The sequence below is a fragment of the Perca flavescens genome, chromosome 20, assembly GCF_004354835.1.
Source record: "Perca flavescens isolate YP-PL-M2 chromosome 20, PFLA_1.0, whole genome shotgun sequence".
Classification (NCBI taxonomy): domain Eukaryota; kingdom Metazoa; phylum Chordata; class Actinopteri; order Perciformes; family Percidae; genus Perca; species Perca flavescens.
This window is the reverse complement of record NC_041350.1, coordinates 20,436,024-20,452,993: the sequence shown is the minus strand read 5'-3', so window position 1 is coordinate 20,452,993 and position 16,970 is coordinate 20,436,024. Positions and strand designations below refer to the sequence as shown.

The 16,970-nt window shown below is 38.0% G+C and overlaps 1 protein-coding gene across 1 annotated transcript; it reads right to left on the bottom strand.

Annotated features, from left to right (window-relative positions):
• Positions 1 to 389: 389 nt before the first annotated feature.
• Positions 390 to 16,808, bottom strand: plb1 (phospholipase B1). The gene is made up of 44 exons (XM_028565539.1): positions 16,745 to 16,808; positions 14,764 to 14,816; positions 14,061 to 14,107; positions 13,214 to 13,277; positions 13,057 to 13,120; positions 12,880 to 12,914; positions 12,262 to 12,328; positions 11,981 to 12,029; positions 11,484 to 11,549; positions 11,319 to 11,384; positions 11,181 to 11,236; positions 10,944 to 11,016; positions 10,738 to 10,845; positions 10,539 to 10,592; positions 10,074 to 10,142; positions 9,736 to 9,822; positions 9,588 to 9,648; positions 9,447 to 9,505; positions 8,965 to 9,038; positions 8,799 to 8,842; positions 8,198 to 8,306; positions 8,006 to 8,057; positions 7,770 to 7,850; positions 7,206 to 7,271; positions 7,014 to 7,114; positions 6,853 to 6,934; positions 6,534 to 6,638; positions 6,351 to 6,446; positions 6,176 to 6,247; positions 6,002 to 6,079; positions 5,866 to 5,926; positions 5,715 to 5,773; positions 5,278 to 5,345; positions 5,123 to 5,166; positions 4,867 to 4,966; positions 4,720 to 4,771; positions 4,503 to 4,583; positions 3,558 to 3,623; positions 2,805 to 2,899; positions 2,446 to 2,527; positions 1,871 to 1,975; positions 1,637 to 1,732; positions 1,462 to 1,536; positions 390 to 1,304 (listed from the first exon to the last, which is right to left on the bottom strand). The coding sequence occupies exons 4-44, from the start codon at positions 13,263 to 13,265 to the stop codon at positions 1,047 to 1,049; spliced, it is 3,168 nt and encodes a 1,055-aa protein (XP_028421340.1). The 5' UTR covers positions 13,266 to 13,277; positions 14,061 to 14,107; positions 14,764 to 14,816; positions 16,745 to 16,808; the 3' UTR covers positions 390 to 1,046.
• Positions 16,809 to 16,970: the final 162 nt, after the last annotated feature.

Below are 16,970 nucleotides of genomic sequence, written 5' to 3'. Positions count from 1 at the left end.
ATAAAATAACCCCTTTTATGTTTTATCAGTGGGCTATCTCATTGGTGGTAATTGGTGGTAATGATGACGGTAATACGTGCAGGCTGATGTGTGCTGGGATCCAAGCAGAATAATTTGCACAATGGTGGTTTGTGTAATTTATGATATGGTGATATTCTGGTTTGTCTGTGTATCTAAAATAAATACCATTAAGATGTAATGGGGATAATTTCCTGGACAGGCAGGCTACAACATGTCAGTGTCTGTGTCTGGCTGTTCAAATGTCCCTTGAACAGTATCGCTAGGTTACAGTTTGTACTGTATGACTAACTGCAAATGATATATTCCAAATAACCAAACACTATTACAATTATTACAATCTAAGGCATTAAGATACAAATAAAATTACATTGTCTTTCCAAGTATTTATCATTGATCAACATAGCCACACAATGTTAGAATAATATTTACATCTACAAAGAGTGTACTCCAGAACTTTTATCTGATGTTCCTGGTTACATGTGTGACAGTATTGAATTAAAATACAGTTTAATTTTAAGTCAGGCCAATTTTATTTATACAGCCCACTTTCACAAATAACAAATTTGCCTAAAGGGGCTTTACATTCTGTACAGAATACAACACGCTCTACCCTTTTAATAAAATTAAATATATAACAGCAGTAATATGTTTTCAGTCTTTACTTCTGCACAAGAAATGTACTGTTTGATGTGCAGTGGTTGGTGACTGCATTGTCTCATGAAGTCAGTTGTTAGACCAGCTACATCATTTAAATCCACCTCATCACTTCGGTGAGGTTTGAATGGAGGACTTCTAATGGAGTGTCACCCTTGCTTTCCTTAGGTGAAGACTGGTGCAGCCTTTTTCCACCTTTGCAATAAGTAATATTTTCTGTGGTTCAAGGACAATAATTAACTTCTCTAGTCTTTCTTGTCTTGTTAAGAAAAACTGCATTATTATCACCACAATTAATTTACATATTGCAATGGTGTTTTGTTGTTGTGGTCCTTGAATAGTACAGTGTACAAAATACAGTAAGTAGCACTTTAAAACACAGTGTCCTTCATCTCCACTGCAGCTGTCATCATCTGCTTGCTTCTCTTGGCTCTGCGGGAGAGGAGGAGCCAGGTGACAGCCCAGCCAATCAGAAGACCCGTTACGGCCAGCACAGCAGCGAGCCACACTGGCACGTTGTCCGTGCATTGAGAGGTGAGAGGCAGGGCTGTGCTGTGAGTTGTGGGTGCCGTGGTGGTGGTGGTCGAACTGGGAAAGCTGTTCACCTTTGTGAAGATGTAAGGATGCTCCTGGAACACACAAGAGAGAAAGGCTTCTATTTAATCACATTGGCTTTTATATTACCATGTTGTGAACCATTCATGCCATTATGCACAAATTGTACAGATAAATCACAAGAGGGTTAGCAGTAGCATGTGAGACGTGCTTGTGTGGCACCTTTCTTACCTCACTGGGGCACTTGATGTTATTTCTGGAATTTGTAAAATTATTGTAAGCCTGTTTTTTATCCACTGGTTCCAACTGGAGATAAAACAGAGTACATCTTTGCTCAGCACATGACTATATTGCAGTGACATGTGGTCATTTAGTAAGACTTATCCACAGTCAAACAGGAACTTACCATGTTGTTCCACAGAGCTGCAGCCATGTCAGCATGTCCCCGTTCACTGAAGTGGAAACAGTCCTCAGAGAAGTAGGTGGCGTCAGGTCTGCCGTCCTGGAGAAGAAATAATACAACATCAGTGCTAGTGGGAATTATGAACTTTTTGAGGGGAAGGTCTTGTTACTGTCCTAAAGCTAATGCGTATGTTTGTGTAGAGTGCAGTGAAGGCTGAGGGTTACGTGAAAGACTTACAGCATTCAAAGGAACAATGGTGTTCCTAAAAAAGGGCTGCAGGACCACAGCAAAGTCCTCTCTCTCATTGTAGCGGCTTCCATATACCAATTTTTCCGTCTCAATCTGAAAGAAAGACCACAAAAGTTCAAATCTTCTAATTCCATCTACTTCTTCTCCCTCATTAAAAAAATCCAGAATCTATGAAAATGCAAATATTTTCACCTCAAATGTTTAACTAAACAACTAAACATAAAGTGTCTCCTACTATACTGAAAGATCAATGTTTCTACATCACGCTAATGTATGTTGCACATTGGACCATGATTGACTTTCCAACTAGTTGTGATGTTTGTATGCCCACGTCTTACACTCAGAGTTAAGGTTAAGACAGAGAAACTTCCCCCCCTTCAGCAGATGAATGTAAAGACAGCCATCTAGTGTCAATCTCTGCATATACATCATTCTGCAGAGTGGAGCTCAAATATCAGAGTGAAATAACAATAAGCAAAACATTTTTTTCAAACATTTTTGAGTGCAGGGGGGACTTTAACTGCTGGTCACACATTTTTGCCTCACTGTCCCAGTCTGCTAACCTGTAGTTCCCGATTGATCCGTTTTATTTCAGCCAGCTCTGGGGAATCCTCTCCTGGGAACAGGAAGCACGGGCAGACATACCTAAGGACCAGGGGTGAAAATAAAGAGATGATCTAGCCAAATAGAATGCTTTTATACATGTTAAAAAATCACACAATTAATGTATATCAATACTCTTTGCATAGTACATACATTGGATTTGTCATTGATTGATTCATTCATGTGGTATCCTTTAATAATCATCAGATTACTATGTGTTTCTTTTCGGGATTGACAAGCTATTATATCAATATTAAAAGAAGTGCTGTTGATTCAAAAAATCCAATCTGCTTTGGACTGAGTAGGTGGATAGGCGTACTTTTGTAACACACTGCACCCGAGACTATCCCGTTTGATCCTGCGCAGGCCTTCGATTTCTAGGATCTCCAACACATTGACAATTGTCTTGGGAACCTACGGTCAGAGAGCAAGAAAACATGACCTTTATGCAGTTTCAAAGAGTAAAATTCGGAATTGATTCCTTAATCCAGGGGTGTCAAACTCAACTTCACTAAGGGCCACACTGGAAAATGAGAATCACATCAAGGGCCAGACATGTTTAGTTTATTGATAGGCTTTTATTTAATCGAAAAAGTTAAATATATTTGACTGTATTATCACATGTGTCATATGGTCTTCTCACTCACAGTTGGGTCGACATAAAGTCCTAAAGAAGTCAGGAAAAAGTTACTCAACCATTATAGAAAAGTGCCCAAAAACGTCGGAAAAAGTGACAAAAATGTTGGAAAAAGTGGCAAAAATGTCAGAAAAAATAAATAAAAAATGTCAGCAAGTGACAAAAACATCAGAAAAAGTGACAAAAACTAGGTGAGCCAAAATGTATTGTGAACCTAAATTGATATGCGGGCCAGTTCATAATCTGCGATGGGCCGGATTTGGCCCGCGGGCCTTGAGTTTGACACGTGCCTTAATCAATCATAATTTAACGGAAGTAATGTGAACCTCTTTAATATGGGAGAGAAAACTGTACATTTTATTTTCTAGTCCATTACAGCATTCTTTTGCAAAACCAACTATTATTTATTGGAAGATAACACCATTTTTTTTTTACCTCTTTGTAAAGCATATCCAAGCTTGTCATCATATGATGGATGTAGTTCTGAGGTGACAAAGAGGCCTGTAGTTTTGAGACAAAAAGAATAATAAAATTACACACAATATACAAGTCTTTTTTATTAATCCATGTACTCTCATTATTTTTTGTTCCATTTACAACTCTTCTCTGTTGTGGCCGCATAATTATTAAGGCACATTTAAGGGGAAACTGGCCAAGTGTGTAGCTAAAAAGTGCAAATCAACCGAAAGAGCCAACGTCATGCAACATGTATGAGCGTACGAGCAACAACTAACCCTAAGCTGTCACTACCACAGTCTCAGAGCTCATCTTGAATTGATGCCGTGCTTTGATATTCTGCTTCAAAGCACAAACACTAAAAGAGAGACTACACTGTCAGTGGAGCACGAGGGGAGTAATGGAGGGAGAGAGAGAGAGAGATACAAAGGGAAATGGAAGCAAAATGAGAAATGAGAAAGAGAGAGAGAAGAAGAAGGAGGAGGGAGTGAGACCGACAGGATGAAGAGAATCTTGGTTGACCTCTGTGTTGTTTATGCCTGGTAGAGAACAAGGCCTGTGCCTGTGCCTCGTGTGCTGGTTTAATGCAGACAGAGATAGCCGAGATAGAGGAGGATGGGGGGGATGTTTTGACAGAATGTGCCCATTGAAAAGAAACCATGTCTGCTCTCATCTTACTCTGACACAATAAAACAATTAGGGGAGGGCAGCTCACAAAGCTTGATTATTCTGCTCCGGTGCGTAGTCCCACTAGGACAGTGATATCATGAGACGGCTCTACACAGGGCATCACACAACACAACAGGATGTTTGAACACTGTGCTATGGCAGGAGAATCGTTTAACTGAGGAGAGTGCTTTCAAAATGCCCTTCATCCATTGGATCATCCTGCTTGTCACGTGACCACTTCTAAAAGCAACTCACCCGGTCATTGCAGTACTGACACAGGTCATTGCCTCCAATGAAGAGGGTCACCAGCTTCCAGTCATTCTCAAAATCCACCGCCTATTTTTGTTCAAATGATGGAGAAAGGATCAGAAAGAAAGAGAGATGGAACAAAGATGATGTTTTTTTTTCTTGCGCATTAAAATATGTCACAAAACGGTGCATGCGTTACTATAGTACCACATATTAAACTCACAGAGTTATTCTTCATGGTATCAATCAGGCGGCGGACCTGCTCTGGGATCCCTCTGTATGAAATTTTGTGCACAAGATGCTTAAAACATAACACATGAAAGGGAACCATTCGAACCCGATAACAGATCCAAGAAATGTTAGAACTCACGATATCTTAGCTCCTGATACAGCCATGTTGAAGCCAGTCTGCAATTTGCCTTGTCCCTTTGACACTCCTTTGATGTTAGGATTGAACTTCTTAAGTATATCTAATGTAAAAAAAAAAAAAAAAAAAAAAAGAATTAGGGAAATCACTGCACAGGAGACAAAGTTTTGGTACAGTCCAAATCTGCCACCTAGTGGTGATGATATGCATTACTGTATACGACAAGAGAGCTACAGGAAAGATAAGGCTTGGGACTTACTAGGTAATGTTGTGACAGTCTCAAGACTTTTGTCTCCTCCAATGCTTTTTAATGAAAAACACACAATAAATAAAACGATTACAATGCAATGTGCAATTTGTATTCTATAGTGTGTGTGTGTGTGTGTGTGTGTGTGTGTGTGTGTAGCCTCTGACCTCCATGACACCCCTCTGTACTCAGTTCTTAGCTGCAGGAGATTCTTTGCCTTAGCACCAAAGCCGGCCTACATGCAGAAAAAGATGGTTAAACTACCCAAACATTTCTCTGTTTCTCACTCTGACCTATTTAATTAAACATGCTATCTAAACTACAAAATACAATATATGGTAACCTGGATTTTGATGATGCACAAGACAAGAAAATGCTATAATAGCACTAATAGGCCCAAAAGAAATTAAAATTGGTATAACATTACTCTTCCATCTTTCAATATAATTATTACATCATTTGTTACACCACTTAACATAATGGGATGCGATTTCATTTTCTGTCATTGTTTAGTCTATTAGCAAGAATGCATGGAGACGTCATTTATTTGTCACTTTTCAAAACAGAAAAGTGCTTTACAGGTTATTCTTGTGTACAAACTTACCGTTATAGAGTCTCCCAAAGCCGCCACCACTTTGATATCTGCTGGTCGTAACCTGTGAGCTAACAAAAGATCAACATGAGCATATTTTACATCCAACCTCTCTATTTCCCTTTAGGTAAGGTAATACCTAAGTAATATGTTTAGTGCTTACCTGAAGTGGGCACAAAGTTGGATGGAGCTGTGTTAATGCAGGAAAAGTCACTGCCCCAATTCTAAAGAATGACAAAGATGTGTTATACTCTTTTGCTTGATACATCCTGCATAAATAGACAGATACTATGACCTACTGTAACAGGAGCCGGAGTGGGAGGAGGGCCTGGAAAGGTGTAGTTGCTGTTGACAGCAGTCCTAAAAAATTGGTTGGTCTGATAAAGAAATAATCATAAACACATGAATACACAAAATGATGAAAACAACAACATATATTGTATAGTTTTTGATAACTTGTTGGACTCAGTCACCTCAGAGGGACACTTCAGATCAATGCCAGTCGCGAAGTCTTGTTTAAAGGTCTTGTTGCCCACTGGCTCTAACTAGAGATTGTGAAAGATTTATTTATATGATTATAAGAGAAAATAAAAACCATGTGTGTCAAATACACAAGTAGGAAATGTCATTGAATAAAGCATATCCTACCATGTTGTTCCAAAGAGCCTGAGCCATGAGAGTGTGAGCCTTCTGGCTGAGATGAAAACAGTCGGGTGAAAAGTATGAGCGATCAGGCCGGCCATCCTTTTAAAAAGAAGGGACAGGAGGGAAGACATTTTTAAAGATAGTCAAATAAATGAAAACTTCATTTGGGTGTTTCAGGTGTGTTACCTCCAACTTGGGAAGGAAAATCTCCCTGAGGAAAGGCTGCAGCACCACAGTGAAGTTATGGTGCGTGTCATACCGCCCAGAGTCAATTAGCTCTTTCATAGCATGCTGGACGGAAAGACAGCCAAAAGATAAAAGACCAAGAAAAGAAGAGTTTGATTTTTCAGTGACAGTCATTTTGAGTTAACAATGTCATAATAATAAGGGTTAAAAGCATTTTTAAATGTCAAATTAAGACCAGTGTATGAATTGTGTTTGCAAAGCACTTAAGAATATGTACAAAACACTCTATTCTTCATTTCAGCATCCCTTAGTCTTGTACCTGATAGGCTTTATTGATGTCAATGACCTTCTGAAGTTCAGAGGAGCCTTTTTTAGGCTTTAGTATGCAAGGGCAAACTAAACTGAAACACAAACATCCAAAACGGTTAAATAATGACTTGGTCAGTTTTTTTCTTTTACACAACCAAAAAAAGCACTTACTTTACAAACCAGGTGGGACAGCCCAGAGTTTTATCAATGTGCAGATCACGCAACGGTACAACGTTTAACAGCTCTATCAGATTGACAATGGCACGAGGCACCTGGAAAATACAAAAAATAAAGTTAGTAGGTGTTGTCTTGTCATTTGGGTTATGACTTGGATGTATGTTTGGGCAAACATAGGAAACATACTTCACTATGGAGTATGTCCAGAGCTTGACGGATTCGACCGACCACATTCCTGGGGGAGAAAAAAACCTGTGGAAGAAATGTTTCACATGAAATGAAAGCTGTAGGCATACATAGGCAATGAAATTCATCTTTTGAATCAGTGAGTCCATTTTTTCAAGCAAACATTTGCTGGCTCCAGCATCTCAAATGTTAATATGTGTTGGTTTTCTAAGTATTAGTTGATGATGGTTTTGGACTGTTGATCCAACAAAGCAAAGCTTTTTCAATATATCAATTTCAGCTCTGGGAAATTGTGATGGCCATTTTTCGGTATTTTCTGACATTTTATTGACAAAACAAATGATCATAATTGTAAGTTGTAGCCATAAAACATTGATTATCGTGGATTTCAATATGACAGTAAATTATATGAATTATATGTTATTATGTTTGAAATGTCAACAGATCCTAAATCTATATGTTTGTAGATAATGTAAAATAAGCTAAGCATAATGCCAACGTAAGTACAAAATATAAAATCATTGCAAAAATCTTGATTTAAAAAAAAGTAAGTATGGTGCTCACGCTGTCTGTGCAGAAGTCACATATGTCATTGCCACCAATAAACATGGTTATCACTTTCCAATCGTTGTTGAAATCAATGCGCTGTAAAGGAGATAAGAGGTAAATAATCTTTTAATTTGGTAATTGTGAACATAAAATTGAGACAAAGGTTACCATGAGAGCATATCTGCATGTATTGCTACCATAGAAATAAAATGAAATTCCTATGGTTTCTACTGTAGTTTACCACTGCTTACCGAATCATTTTTCATTTTGTCCACTAGGACACGCACCTGGAGTTCCATGTCACTGAAAATAGAACGGTTAAATGGTAAAATTCTTGTTCTGATGTTCCTTAAGTTCTGCTAAGGTTTTATTTATGAAGAATAATTTAGAATTCAAAGGGTAAGTAAAAGTAAAAAGTAAGTAATACTAGAACTATGACTGACCTACTCTTGGCTCCTGCCACAGCCTGATTGAGGAAGGCTTGACGAGAGTTCTCGTTACCAATTCCCTCTGAGAATCCGGTCAGCGAGGGGTTAAACTCCCTCAGGATGTCTGCAGACCACAAGCACAGGGAAGATCAGGAAACTAAAATGGAAATTACACGATTGTGCACGCTCTGTATTTATGTACGGTCATTAAAATCATAGCGGCAAAAATATTGGAACAATTAGTACAGAACCGAGCATGAAAGTTTGTTCTAGTAATATTTTAAAGTCCACTTACTAACTTCTTAGTTTGAACCTCTACTAAGGATTATTTTTGTAAAACCAGTTGAATGTATTATGTTATTCTATGATTTACTGCATTTCTGTAGTATTATTTAACCAAACAATTTACATTTTAACAGCTATTGAAGAAGTGGCGTCTTAATTTTGATAATCAAACGCATCCTAAGATATATAGTTGATTAATGTCACTATCTGACACCATCAAAATAGATGCTATCAAGCACAATGCTACAGTTGAAGCTTATTTAATGTTTTGAATTTTGGGCAATGCTATAACATAAACAATTTAAAATAATTAAATAAGATACAAACATACTTGGCAGAGTGGTCACACTGGTAATGTTTTCATCACCACCAATGCTGAAAATGGAAGAAACAGCTTGTTAGTTTCAAACACAGCTCACAGAATAACCAGATGAACTGTTGAAGTATTTTCCTAAAATATCAATATTGGAACAAAGGTTTATCTTAGCTTATCTTACCTCCATGACAGTCCTCTGTACTCATTAATCACTAACAGAAGGTTGTCGGTCTTTGCGCCCACGCCATTGGCTGCCTGCAGAAAAACATCACATGTGAGATCGAAAGACAAGAGGAAGAGAAGTTTTTATTGAACCAGTAGCATATTGCAGGTGTGGGGGTCACAAGCCAATTATGCAAATTTCTGCTAGTAATTTCTCAGTATTAAAGTTAAAATTTGAGCACCTATTATTTTTAATTAGGCCTTATAATCTACCCATAACTCCCAGTGGCGTATCCCTTGGTTGTTGTGTTTGAATGTCCGCACATATCCAGATACACTTTCAGTACAAAAAAAAAAACTCCATATCTTTAAATCTGTCATCCTGTTCTTTATATATACTGTATATCTGAATTGGATCTATTTTTATGCCTTTATTTATTTATGCCCATTTGGATAAGTATATTTTTAGAGCAGAAAAAGTAGGAGAAGGGAAACACTCACTGTAAGAGAGTCACCTACTGCTGCCACCACCTTGATATCTCCAGGTCTGAGTTCATGAACTACACAAAGAATAAAGTTGTTGGATTGAACTACATTTCCCAAAATACATTAGCAAAAACAGAGTTAACGGATATTTTTTACCTGAAGTGGGTATAGTGGGAGATGGACTGCGGTCTGTGCAAGGTATCTCAGTACCCATAACCTGCAAACATACAGTGCGTTCAAATTAGTTGAACTGAATGTGCTGTCATTCTACACTGTAGTTCTGAAGTTGAGATGAAAGACTTACAGGATCTGTTAGTGTTGAGGCTTTGCTGTTAACTTTGCCCTCTGTGTCAGTGGGGGAATTCTTCTGCGTCTGCAGAAAAGGCCGTTCCTGGGATGAGAGTGGAAAAGAAGTTGCAGTTTTAACCATGTCTGTATGTGGCTATGTGTATATCTATGTGTTGCCCTGGCTGTGAAAACCACTATCCCTCTGGGATAGTAGATCTAAATGTTATTATAGTATTAGATTTAAAAAATCTTGATCTTGATTATATCTACTAAATACAAAATGCTGCTGCAACACATTCAATCATTTTATGAACCATTTCTTTGTAGCAGTGTTATGGGATGGCGGGGCCTCACCTGGGTAGGGCAAGGAATAGCAATGACGCTTGTGTCTGTGACATCTGCCTGACCTGCCGATGGCTGAAGCTGGAGGAGGAAAAGTCATGATCGGTTGAGATATTTAGGTTTCAGTGGGGCCAATTTGTGCAGTGTCAAACAAGTGCTGATTACACAATTCTCTTATCTGCATATAGATGTTAAATGAACAAAGCTGGAGAAAGTCATCCTGTAGAAAAATCTCATCGTTAATCTTTACATTTCTTATCTAATCTCTCTTCAGAGTTATAAACATGCACTGTAATCACTGTTCATTCTTTTGCTTTGAGAGAGTATGGTGACTGTTCGCTAATTTTTACAACAGAGATGTCATGGTCAATGTTAGCTTCAGAACATATAGATCAATGGTGAAGGTTATGAGCATGCCTAATCTGTACATTAGTACAATGTCATTGTGATTTATGACTTGGAATAATAATAACTTACCAGGTTTGTCCACAGCTGCAAAGCTAATTGGTTTAGGTCAGACCACGTGTTCTCCTACAAAGGAACACATGATATATGCTTGTTACACATAAGCCATTGCATGTATTGTTACTGGAAGGAAGGCTGAATCATTAACATTTATTAGTTACAGTAATGTTGATTCTAAGTGGCATCTGGAAATAGGTTTTCTTCTACTTACAGAATCTGAGATGGGTTCAAAGATAACTGGTGCAGACTGCAGCACAGCAGTGAAGTCTGCCCTTTCGCTGTGCCACTTTGGGTTTTCCAAGACATGACTTAGAGAGTCCTGAAAACCAGAAAAATTGGTATTTGTCAAGTAAGTAGCTTAATATGATTTAGATGAGCCACAGGCACACAAACACAACTCATTTACATGTATCGTACCTGCAGTGTTTTCAGAAGAGTTGCTTTATGTAATCGCTGGTTTATGCTTTCGTCTCTCATACAGTCACACCTCCTAGAAAATAGAAAGCAAGCACATCACTGCCACATGTATTTTTACAGTAAACAGGATCACACACTACACTGCATACATGTAAAAAGCAGGGTTTCTATCATGTCAAAATAAATGAGTAAACCTATTTTGCTAGATTTGTAATACCTAAAATTCAAAACACTCACTTGTCTTGCTGATGATTTGTGCTCCAGACCACAACGTGAATTAAACTGTGATGCAACTGTAAACATACACCCATTATATTAGTTTTTTTCCATTCTACCTATTCATGGCAAAACTGTATTCAACAAAAAGTACAATACCCTTTTTTGCAACAACTTCAGAGCTGCCTCCACTTCCTGCACTACAGCTTTAACATCTGCAGCAACCTGAAGCACAAAGAAACAGTAATACACTCTTAACAAATGTTTTACTAGCTCGTATGTATGCTACACCAAACATGATTTTGTTGCAGTGAGGAATCTTACGTGTGGTGAGCAGGCACACATGAAATCTGCCGAGACAAACAGCAGCCCAAACTTCCAGTCTGTCACCTGCAAAGATACAAGACAGAGCAAACTGAGCAAACTCCATCTACTGAGATGTGGGTGAAAGCTCTGGAAAAGGAAGGATATTTACGTATCCTGTTGAGGGTCATGAAGGCCTACAATCTAACCCATCTCACACTGGCTGATCAATCAGGGTACACTCATAACAAGTCAGCTCAGTTAGCTTAGCTTAGCATACTGAACAAGGGAAAATAGCTAGCCAGACTCTGTCCTAAGGCAAAACATCTGCCTAGCAGCGCCTCTAATGACCACTTATTAACCTGATGTATTTAGTTTGTTTAGCCCGTACAAACATTTAAGTGTAAAAGTTGTGGTTTTATGGGGGAGTTTGTCTTAAATGGAGGAAATACAGGTGGTTCACTTTGACAATGAGAGACTTGTTAATTGTTGTGCTGTTATGAGAGGTGTATGTGTACCTGATGTAAGAGGGAGAGAGACAGTTCCTCAGCTTCCTCCAACAAGCTTCTGCAACACACACACACACACACACACACACACACACACACACAAACACACGCATGCGCGCACACACACACGCACGCACGCACACACACACACACACACGACACACATGTACAGTCACATATTTAAATGAACACACCCGCAGTAATATCCTTAAACAGCATTTAAATGTGTGACTGTACGTGTGTGTGTGTGTGTGTGTGTGTGTGTGTGTGTGTGTGTGTGTGTGTGTTACCTTGGTTGCAATGAGGGCTGAACCACATGTTGAGCGATCACTTCAGGGTTAAACATGGACAGCAACTCTATTCAACACACATACACACAATTGTATAGACTTGAATCTACAGTATGTATAATTCCTTACCATTCAGTCAGACAGTGGGTTTTGTTACATTATGTGGTAACTGCTGTCGTGAAAAAGGAAGCTGGTGAAAGCATCCATTACTTTAATGTTGCAAGCATTGTTCACTTTTATGTGAATGAAGGTCAACAACCTGTGTTTATGGCCCAGTGCCTTATCCTTATAGATAAACTCAACATAACTGTAAAAGCTAAACTCTAAAAGCTTTTCTTCATAGTGTGCTCTGTATCTGACATTTACATGGTCCTGACTATGACTTTGATATACTGTATGTCTGAGAACGCAATAAAAAAAAATGTAGCATACTGAAAGTGCAGATACTTGTCTGGAAAGATTATGTATGATGTATTCATAATTGTTATCTCCCATAGATAGATAAAATACAGTAGGAATTATGTGCAAATCAAACACCAAAATCTGTCCCTTTTAGATGATTATACACCTCTTCCTTTCTACTTGACTGTACAAACACTCAGTAGTTAATAGACTTACCAGCGACTCTATTGACCACTCTGGATGCTTCAACCCTAATGATGAAGACAGACATGTTGTCAGAGTGAGTGAGGGCTAATAAAGGTTTCAATATAGTAGCTTCTGCTTTGAAGCAGCTCAGGAAGCCATATTTGTGTTTTACTCAAGTATATGTGCATTGTATTTGTGGCTGTCTACCTTTGTGAGAGTGGAATCCCCATGACATAAACAGCTGCGATATCAGCAGGTCTGACAGTATGAACTGATGGAGAGGAAGCGGATAACGTGTTTTAGAAAACAATTTAATTTAAGTCAAATGAATATGATAATTGATGATGTTTGCTTAGTTCAGTACCTGAAGATGATGGGGATGAGGGTGCAGGTGTAGGTGAGCAGAGTATTGGCATGTAACCTTCTGTCTGTAGCACAAAGAAACAATTTCTCAGACTGCCATTGATATGGTATATTACTGTTAGGGCTAGGCACCCAACTTCAATACTTGAGGCATTGCCTCCACAGTATTGAGTATCGAAAAAATTCATGTCATTCAGTACCATATTTCAATTCCTAAGGAGTAAAATCTCATCAGCGTCACTCAGCCAATAAGCATGCAGCATGCTTGTAAGATCTAATTATGCTTGTGATTGGTTCTCTAATGTTACATGTCGTTGAGGCACGGAGGAAAAACACTATGTCACGCACAGAGACGGGGCTCACGTGCGTCACATAGGTGTAAAATGTACTGTAATGTGGAATGTTGTAATTTATTTTTGTTATAATGTATTTCATTGCAACGTAGGAAAGCTTTTTGCACACCTCTTTTGTCGGGCAGGTGCGTAGGATGTGACCAAAAGTTGCAGATCAGGAGCTTAGAAAGAATCCCGCACACTGACCATTACGCAAGCAATTATTTATTTAGAAAATTCAACGTTTTGGTCTTAGACCTTCATCAGGTAAATTCAGGAACATCAGGAATTCACCTGATGAAGGTCTGAGACTGAAACGTATTTTCTAAATAAATAATTGCTTGCGTAATGGTCAGTGTGCGGGATTCTTTCTAAGCTTCTGATAATGTATTTCATAAAATGTGTATTAAAAAAAAGTATTGTTCAGGAAACAGTATCAAATTCACAGTATTGGCACCGGTACCAGTATTGAAAACTTTTGAATGACACCCAGCCCTAATTACTGTCATACTGTACCTTCTCTGGTGGTAGTTCATATTTTCGTACATCAACGTTGACAGAATCTATATGTGACAACACAAACAAAAATAACTTAATACATTTCTAAGATACTGATATGAAATCAAAGAGGGACAATTTCACTTTGAAACATTTAGTTAAAAAATTTCTAATTAAGTTCAAGAATAAAAAAACACTTTCATCCTCCATTTCCCCCTAAAATACAGCATCTTATTTACACAGAGTAAAGTTCTTTTTGTTGTTAAACCATGGCAGGACATTCCTATAAAGATGTTGTTATTATAATTTACTTTATCTTAGAGGTCAGTGCTGATTAATGAGGACTTTACTTTTATAATTTTACTTTGCATCCAAAACTCCAGTGCACATTTACTGCATATGTAACTGAAAGGCTCTTTATACAAAGCTCACACTTTGTAAAAAGTAAAGTAACATGTTTGTAGATAACAGCTACTTTCATCCACATTGTGGCAAATGGCCTCTTAATGCTACACAACGTGCATCGAACAACAGTGTGAACTTAACCACAACTATCCTTCAAAAATAAAAAGCAGACTGGCTATTCAGTAACCAAATCAGTCTGATCTCATCCTGACTGTGCCACCTTTCACCTCAAGGTCTGTGACTACAACAAAGAATTTAAGGTACAAACTTTGTCAATGCAACAAATGTAAATATATAACCATGTGCTGTACTTTACCTGTAAACTGAGTGCAGGATCCAAAAAGGGCTGCCAGGATCAGGAGTGCAGATCTAGTCATGTTGTGGTGAGACACTGAGTACCTTTCACACTGAAGGTTATTATAATACCCTCCTCTTTTCCCCCTCAGCCTCAGAGGAAGAATAAGTGAGTAAGTAATAAGTAAGCTTTCACTGACTGTAAAAGTACACTGTACCTGCAAAGGTTTGGAGAAGGAAAAGACTTCCCAAGAGGGAGAAAGGAGAGAAGAAGAGGACAACCACTTCTTGTGAGAAAGATGTATTCCTCCTCTCAGTCATATCTCCCTCTTATCAGTGTATCTGAATAATAGCAATCAAATCTAATTACAAGTCATTCCTCCTCCGCACTATCTCTGCATGTGTTTGTCAATGTGTATCTGTGTCCCCTGCAATTTTTCTTGTAGATCTAAAGAATACGCATATGTTTTGCAACAGACCAAACAAACACATTATGGAAGTTCAGTTAAATGTTAAGTTATGTTTATGGCTCTCTCACCCAATCATAAATCATCAAAAAATCTTTATATCATGTTTAGATGGATGAAAAAGACTAAACACAATCCTTTATGAACCAAACAACTACATTTTGGTTGCTGTACTTTTGACAGCCAGACAGTAATACTGTTTATCAAATCATCATTATCCCAATAACATTATAATCAAATACCACTATATATGAATAATTGGTATACATGTTGATTGGACAGAAACCTTTAAAATCATATCAATGAGATGTTACTTCTCTAAGCTTGCTGTTTTCAGTTTGTCTACAGTATTTGGAGTAGGTGGAACTGTTGTTTCTGTTTGGTTTTTTTTTTCAGAGAGTTTAGACAATAGTATTTTGGCCACATAAACATCTCCGTAAGTGGTAAGACACGTCGTCAGGAGACACAATTTGGAGCTGCTCCATCTTTTCAAAGAACAGGACAGAGTTTGTGGACAGTGATACTAACCAGTGATCTACCAGTGAAATGAATACATTTGTGGATCCTAATAAAACTTATTTGGGTGTAAAAGCACAACCATAAATGTTCTGCCTCTTAATCCAAGTTTATAATCTTGGTTTTCTCAGTTATAAAGAGCAAGTACATCATTAATAATATTGACAGAACAATGCAAATCATAAGGATAACATGCTTGGTGCATTTCATTTTAAATCATTTTAATACGTTGCTCTTTAACTTCTAGTCATGTCAGTGCTTCACAATCATAAGATACTTTGTACACTGTGGTGTTTCATAAAGTTCACCTGGGGTTATTTAATTATATGTTAACAACCAGCAATTTAGCGAAGCTGGACAGGTTCAGTTTTGGAGATGTTTTGAGAGATACAATTAGATTGCTAATTAGCCAACTTTATGAGTTTGTCCTTAGATTGACTTCGCAGATAGTCTGACCCTTGGAGTCAAGGGAGAGTAAAAAAGCAAGTTATCATGATGTGGAGATTTCCAGCAAAACATGTATGCATCAGAATGTTATGGTTGCTCAAAAACTTAGAGATAAGTATGTCTACCAATGACTTTTGTATGTCTATTGGTGACATTTTAATATGGGCTTGTGTTGAGTATGTCTGTTGCAGTCTTTAGTAATGTTGAAATGCCTACGTTGTGACTATGCTGCAGACCAATTTCCCCACGGGGACAAATAAAAACTTACTAACTACTTAAGTCATCATGACATACTTTTACAGTTGGTACTTTAAGTATATTTTGATGCTAATACTTTTGTATTCTACTTTTACTTAAGTAAAATGTCGAATGCACGATACTACTATACGACTTACTTGTAATAGAGTAACGTTAGGCTAATTTTGTACTGGATTGTTGCAACTTTTATTTAAGCAAAATATCGGAGTACGTGTTCCACCACTGCGTACAAGGTAAGAACAAAAAAATAAAAACATTAAAAGATACTTGAAAAAATATAAAACTATCGTTAATATAGTTGTAATGCTCACTAACGTGAAGATTTTCCTCGGCTCTGCTGACACCTTGTGGAGAACCCGCACCCATGGGCTGCTTTCAGCACAGCACAGGCTTCTACGTCATGACCGGATGTTGATACTAGCTTGGAGCAAAGTTTTTGCAGGATGGTAGGGGAAGACTCATCCCTGATTGGCTCGTCCTGACATTCTCTACCCTAACCATAACCAATCCCACTCCTCTTGCCTAAACATAACCCTCCTCT